This window comes from Eptesicus fuscus, chromosome 4 (genome assembly GCF_027574615.1).
Source record: "Eptesicus fuscus isolate TK198812 chromosome 4, DD_ASM_mEF_20220401, whole genome shotgun sequence".
In the NCBI taxonomy this organism is placed as follows: Eukaryota; Metazoa; Chordata; class Mammalia; order Chiroptera; family Vespertilionidae; genus Eptesicus; species Eptesicus fuscus.
The window spans coordinates 14,571,132-14,578,153 of NC_072476.1; the positions used below are offsets into that span (position 1 = coordinate 14,571,132).

Sequence of the window (7,022 nt, forward strand, 5' to 3'; positions counted from 1 at the left end):
GAACAACCATGTTCCTTCTTCTCACAGAGACCCCACACATGCTGTTCTCTCTGCTGGAACACTTTTCCTTCCTCCTGTCGCTTGAGGTCTCTTTCCCTTGCAGCTCAACAGCCCCATCTCAGAGACCCTTTCCTGCCTCTCCAATTACAAATCCACTCACCCTGGCCGTCTTCTCCTGGAGAAACTCTGCTCTTCCTTTCTGGTGCCGCTCCAAGTTGTAATGAGATCTATTAGAGTGTGTGCTTGTCTGATGTCTGTCTGCCCCAGCGGACTACAGGCTCCCGATGAGCTGAGGAGACCAGCACGGGCAAGGATCCTGAGACAGGTAGGGCTGAGTGGAGGCACAGGTAGGAGGCCTTTGTGATATGCACAGAAGCACTCAAGGGGAAGAGAGATGAGAAAGGCCAGGAGAGACCAGGGGCCAGGCTGTGGGGACCTTCTGGGCTACAGAAAGACATTTGCATTTTCTCGAAGACAATTGGTGTCCCTTTAACTCACCAACATTAAGCAGGGAAATTGCCTGCTCTAATTGAATTCTTTAAACTTTAAGGTTTTATTAATTTTATAAAATTTGTTTATTGATTTACTTTTTATTTTTATTTATTTTTTTTAAATATATTTTTATTGATTTTAGAGAGGAAGGGAGAGGGAGAGAGAGCTAGAAACATCAATGATGAGAGAGCATCATTGATTGGCTGACTCCTGCAAGCCCCGGGGATCGAGCCTGCAACCCGGGCATGATTAGAACTGAACCCAGGACCCTGCAGTCCACAGACCGATGCTCTATCCACTGAGCCAAACTGGCTAGGGCTATTGACTTACTTTTTAAAAAGATCACCAGCCACTGTGTGAAAGTCAGGGTGGAGGGTAAGGTGAACCTGGGAGTGCAGAGGTCCCTTAGGAGGCTACAGTCCTAGTTCTGATCCTGCCTGTAGGTCAGGGCTCTGTAGCCCACAGGGTTCTAGAAACAGAAGAGTCTGAGATCCCAGACTCTTCTAAGTTGGTGCTTCTTCCAGGGAGTGAGCCCAAGTTGCATGAGCTGCCTCATCTCCCCAAAGCTGAGCCAGAATGGGCTCTCCCTCAGGAATGACAGATGCCGGACCTTCCACTAGCATTTGCAGACTGGCTGCAGAGAGGAACTTACCTGAGATTGTGGTGAAGTGGGATGGGGAGGTCATTGTCACGAAGGGTGGGGTGAGGTACTTGGCCTTCACTCCCTCCCGGGCCAGGCGGTCCATGTTGGGGGTGTCCACATCCTGGTCATAGTTCCAGCGGAAGCCGTCAAACGAGACCAGCAGCAGCTTGTTGAAGCTCTTCCTCCCGGAGATGGGGTGGCCGCTGGCCCAATCCAGTAGGATGGGCAGCAGCAGCCCGAGGACTCTGAGCCCTGTCATACTGTGAGCACCTTATACTCACACATAGCAGAGTTCCTGGGCCCGCTCCCATTTTCTACCTTTTTTATCTGTGGTTGAACAAAGTCCACATTGATAATTCTGCCCCAGCTCTGCTGAGGATCAAAATGCCTGGAGTGTGGCACGTGTTCCATGATGAAAAAGTTCTGGAAATGCATAGAGGTGATGTTTGCACAACATCATGGACACGCTTAATGCCACTGAATTGTACACTTTAAAATGGTAAAAATGGTAAATTTTATGTTGTATGTATTTTATCTCGATAAGAAAAGTCAAATGGCCCTAACCGGTTTGGCTCAGTGGATAGAGCGTCAGCCTGCTGACTGAAGGGTCCCAGGTTCGATTCCGGTCAAGGGCATGTACCTTGGTTGTGGGCACATCCCCAGTAGGGGGTGTGCAGGAGGCAGCTGATTGATGTTTCTAACTCTCTATCCCTCGCTCGTTCTCTCTGTAAAAAAAAAAAACACACACACACCAAAAAAACCCAAAAACATAACAATAAAATAAAGTAAATTTAAGAAAAATCAAATGGTGTGAAATATTTTGGACTCCTATACTAATTCCTATACTGTGGTAAATATTTGGAGAACAAATTAGATTGGTGCTTTCTTTTGCTCAGTAGATCCTGTTTTGATAGGGAAGATAAATTATCATTCATTATGATTATGAAAACAGCCAGCATGGTCATAAGTGCCCATTTCATTATTATTTTTTAAAGGTTATTAGTTGAAAATTCCCTATAAGGATTAAAAAATCATTGTGGTAAAATACACATAAGATAAAATTTACCATTTTAATTATTTGCAAGTATACAAATTTATTGATATCTAGTACATTCAGTGTTGTGCAACCATCACCACTATCTAGTTCTAGAATATTCTCATCATCCCAAAAAGAGACCCTATACCCATTAGCAGGCATTCCTCATTGCTCTCTCCTCTAAGCCCCCAGCAAGCACTAATCTGCTTTCTATCTGTTCAGATTTACCTATTCTGGACATTTCATGTAAGTGGAATCATACAATAATGTGGTCTTTTGTGACTGGCTTCTTCCACTGAGCATAATGCTTTCAAGGCTCATCCACACTGTAGCATGAATCAGTGCTTCATTCCTTTTTATGGCTGAATAATATTCCATGGTATAGGTATTTTACATTTTACATATCTGTTCACCAGATGATGGACATTTGGGTTGTTCTACCTTTGGCTATTGTGAGAAGTGCTGCTGTGAACATTAGTGTACAGGCTTTGGTTTGAATAATCCTGCTTTCCACTTAATTTTTACAATGTATGGGGTGTTTTTTTTACTGAATAAACAGCTTATAGAAGCTATGGGACCACTCCAAGGTCACATAGCACAAGTGAGGTCAGAACTATAGTGTTAATAGTTGGCTACATGTTTGCTGGGCACAGGGGGTTTAAATTCCCCAAGGGAACACGTTTAAGCATATTCCCATCCACTCCACATTTATTGTGCAGGAGACACAGAGGTATAGATACAGGGGTTGCCTGTATATCTCAGAGTCCAGGAGACAAATAAAGGGTTACATGCAGTGGAAGGGCCCAGCTGGAGGTTCATGTGGGAAGTGATGCAGGAGCAGATCCTAACCCTGAGGAGTTGGGCAGCGGAGGGCTTTCTGGAGAAGGTGGTGCTGACTTGAGTTTTGCAGGCTGGGAGAAGTTTGCCTCTTGGAAGCACCTTCACTCAGCCACTCATTTGGATATGACCACAGTCTTTCCCTCTGCCTCTGGCCTTTTCCTGTGGGTGCATGGGTGATACTTACCTTTGCACTTTTCTTTTTTCTTTTTTCTTTTTTTAACATATTTTATTGATTTTTCACAGAGAGGAAGGGAGAGGGATAAAGAGATAGAAACATCGATGAGAGAGAAACATCCATCAGCTGCCTCCTGCACGCCCCCTACTGGGGATGTGCCTGCAACCAAGGTACATGCCCTTGACTGGAATCGAACCTGGGACCTTTCAGTCCACAGGCCGATGCTCTATCCACTGAGCCAAACCGGTTAGGGCCTACCTTTGCACTTTTCGAAAGTTCTGCAAACTTTTGAGTTGTATAAAGATGGTTTTCTGGTAACAGTCGGCTGGGTTTTCAGTTTTTGTAGGCTTTTGTAAGTTTTTGTCTTGACATGGTGGGTTGAAGGCTGGATGTCAGACTCAGATGAGATCAAACATTTCCCTCTTGCAAAATGGCCTGAGAATTCTGTTCCAGGCACTTGCTTAGGTTGAATCTTTGGGGTGAGGAGGTGGCATGTCAGGGGAGCTCCATTTTGTAGTTGCATAACTTGGGTTGTTAGCACCGTGTTTTGCTATAATTAATTAGCATGGTGTTTTGCTATATGAGGGATTTTCGTAGGATTTTGTGATGAATATGCAGCATCGTGGTTGGGGAGTGTTTTGAAGCTTGCCAGGCCTGGGTTTACAGCTCAGCTCCGCCACTTACTTTCTATCACACCTGAGGCAAGTCCCACAACCTCTCTATGCCTCTGTTTCCTTCTCTGTAAGAAGGAATGCCGACATGTTTCCTGAGGTTGGGAGGCTCCAATTAGATCATGCATGTTGGCAGGAACACTTACTGCTCATGGGATATCCATGTGCTCCCCCTCATCTTCCAGACCCCTTGTAATTTATGGCCAATATGCTGTGAGTAGAAAACTTATTGACAACATCTTTATACAGCTTCTAGCCCAAAGCTTTCAAAGGCTGGTGCATAACCACCCCACTCTCTCTGCAGTAACTATGGAAGCTTTATGTTGAGATGGAGAATTTCCATCATTTTAGGTCTCTGAGTGACCATATACAGAGCACAGTCCCCAGCCAACCCATGGTGGGCATGGAATGTGAGAAGTCAATCTCTGTTGCCAAGGCACTGATATTTTGAGGTTAATTTGTTACTGTGGCATAACCTAGTCTATCCTCACTAATGCAGCATGTTAAGTGCTTACATTGATCCCTAGTACTAGTAATTGCCCAAGAGATGTTAGTTACTTTTATTATTATTTTTAAATTTAAATTATTTATTGTTTAAAGTATTACTGTTAGTTACTTTTAGTATGATGATAAATTACTACTGATAGTTTCATTATCTGATCTGATGAGGCCAATGATGGACAAATTTGACTTGTCACTCCTTCCAGCATGTGGGAGGGACAGACGATTAAAAGCCAATAAATAACATCATTATCTTTAGTTTGTGTCCCTAGATGCCCTTGGTGACAATGAACAACTGATGCTGCTCTGAGACAGCCAGGCCCAGGGGAGAGTTGCTGTTGATACCAGGATTGAGATTGTCCAAGGCCAAGCACTCTTTGGTCTGGAGAGAACTTTGAGTCCCTGGTGTGTAAATTCTCTGAAGGAATACGAATACTTGTACTAAATGGTTTGGCTCTTTGGGAAGTATATATTAATCAGTTAGGCCCTTTTAGTGATAATCCACACACATCTCTATATTCTGGAAACACAGAAAAAAAAAGCCAGCAGTCATGCAGCAATGCACTAAGTCCACTGAAACTTCCCTAAAGTTTAATGTTTGGTGTAACCAGCAGAGCTTAGTGGAGGTGGGTGTATAGAGAGAATTCTGATTATAGTCACTTATGGTCACAGTACTGTGGTGTGTCTTGGTTTCTCTTTGGTGAGTTCTGGTTTGAAGGCATAAATCCATTACTTGCTTAGCAAATATTTCTTGAGCATTTCGGAGAGCTCAGAGGATAAAATATGGAGGAGAGTAAATCTCTTCCTGCCAGTGTGTTTTCAAGCTGTCTCAGGACTCACCTGTGGGACATGCAGGCTTGAGGGTCCCAGAGTTCCAAAAGCATCTCCCAACAGTGCCACCCTGAAGTAGACTCTTCCTCCCAAGTCCAGTAGAGCCGTCTCTGACTCTCACCTTCTTTTTGCATGACTGACATATCAGTCATGGGGAACTGTTATGGAAGTGCAACAAATTTGTGAAATTCAAGATTGATCAAAGAATACCATTCAATTTTGTTAATAAATCTACATATTTCACTGGTGTGGAGGTGGGGCAATTCCACAAACATTTCAGGAATCATCCCAGATGGAGGTAATAGAGCTCTTGGCTGCATCTTACTAGTGTAGGTAAGAAAAGGGACCATGCTCTAGTCTGGGTTTCCCCTAAACCAGACCCTGAAACAAGGATGGGCATGCAAGTGCTTTATCTGGGGGATGATCCCAGGGAGCACCAACAGGGGAGTGGGGAAGTGATTCAAGGAAGGGAAGTAGGCCAACACAAGGTGCTTCAGTCTTGGGTGCATGCAACTAGGATGAGTACCAACAGACTATGGGCAGGGCATTTGAAATCATTTTGCAGAAAGACAGGGATGCAGCAGGGCTCCAGGGACCAGGGACTCATACACTACCAGATCTCTCTCAGTCTTTTTTTGTTATCAGCCTAATTTTTTCTCACTTAGGACTGGTTTTCTCTCTGGGATGAGCAATGTGGTCACAAAAGCTCCTGTTTTTCTCACTCTACAGTTCCTGTCATTAGAGAGAAAGATTATATTTTTCCAGTTCCACTTAGGACAAAAAATCCAAGGGAAGAGCTCAGATTTGCCTGTTTGAGACAGATGCTTATCCCTGGACCAATCAATAGTAGCTGGGGTGGTGGTGGTGGTGGTGGAGTCATGTGGGAACATAGTAGCCCTCACTAGAACCATGGGACTGGAGTAGGAAGAGGTATAAGTCTCAATAGAAGGGAGACGGGGTGGGCAGAAAAAAATTACAGATGTCTGTGTTGAAAGGATTAGGAGATATATCCTGTTAAACCTGTTAACAGGTTTAAGTCCCTGTTAACTGGGGCTTAAATTTTTTTTTTAAATTTAATAAATCTTTATTGTTCAGATTATTACAATTGTTCCTCTTTTTCCCCCCCTAGCTCACCTTCACTCGGTTTCCCCCCACCCTCTGCCCTTACCACTGCCCCCCCACTGTCCTCATCCATAGGTGTACGATTTTTGTCCAGTCTCTTCCTCTACCCCCATACCCTCTCCCCCCGAGAATTGTCAGTCCACTTCCTTTCTATGCCCCTGATTCTATTATATTCACCAGTTTATTCTGTTCATCAGATTTTTTATTCACTTGATTTTTAGATTCACTTGTTGATAGAGATGTATTTGTTGTTCATAATTTTTATCTTTACCTTTTTCTTCTTCTTCCTCTTCTTAAAGAATACCTTTCGGCATTTCATATAATACTGGTTTGGCGGTGATGAACTCCTTTAGCTTTTTCTTATCTGTGAAGCTCTTTATCTACCCTTCAATTCTGAATGATAGCTTTGCTGGGTAGAGTAATCTTGGTTATAGGTTCTTGCTATTCATCACTTTGAATATTTCTTGCCACTCCCATCTGGCCTGCATAGTTTTTGTTGAGAAATCCGCTGACAGTTGTATGGGTGCTCCCTTGTAGGTAACTGTTTTTCTCTTGCTGTTTTTAATATTCTCTCTTTGTCTTTTGCTCTTGGCATTTTAATTATGATGTATCTTGGTGTGGTCCTCTTTGGATTCCTTTTGTTTGGGGTTCTCTGCGCTTCCTGGACTTGTAAGTCTATTTCTTTCACCAGGTGGGGAAGCTTTCAGTCAT

At 43.6% G+C, this 7,022-nt stretch overlaps 1 protein-coding gene across 1 annotated transcript in view; it reads right to left on the reverse strand.

The window, feature by feature from the left end:
- Positions 1–1,394, reverse strand: part of LOC103286305 (ectonucleotide pyrophosphatase/phosphodiesterase family member 7-like) — a 29,583-nt gene extending 28,189 nt beyond the window's left edge. Inside the window, exon 1 of the mRNA XM_054714161.1 lies at positions 1,145–1,394. Within this exon, the coding sequence (XP_054570136.1) occupies positions 1,145–1,394 (250 nt within the window). The remainder of the gene's footprint in view (positions 1–1,144) is intronic.
- Between the last annotated feature and the right edge of the window lie 5,628 nt (positions 1,395–7,022).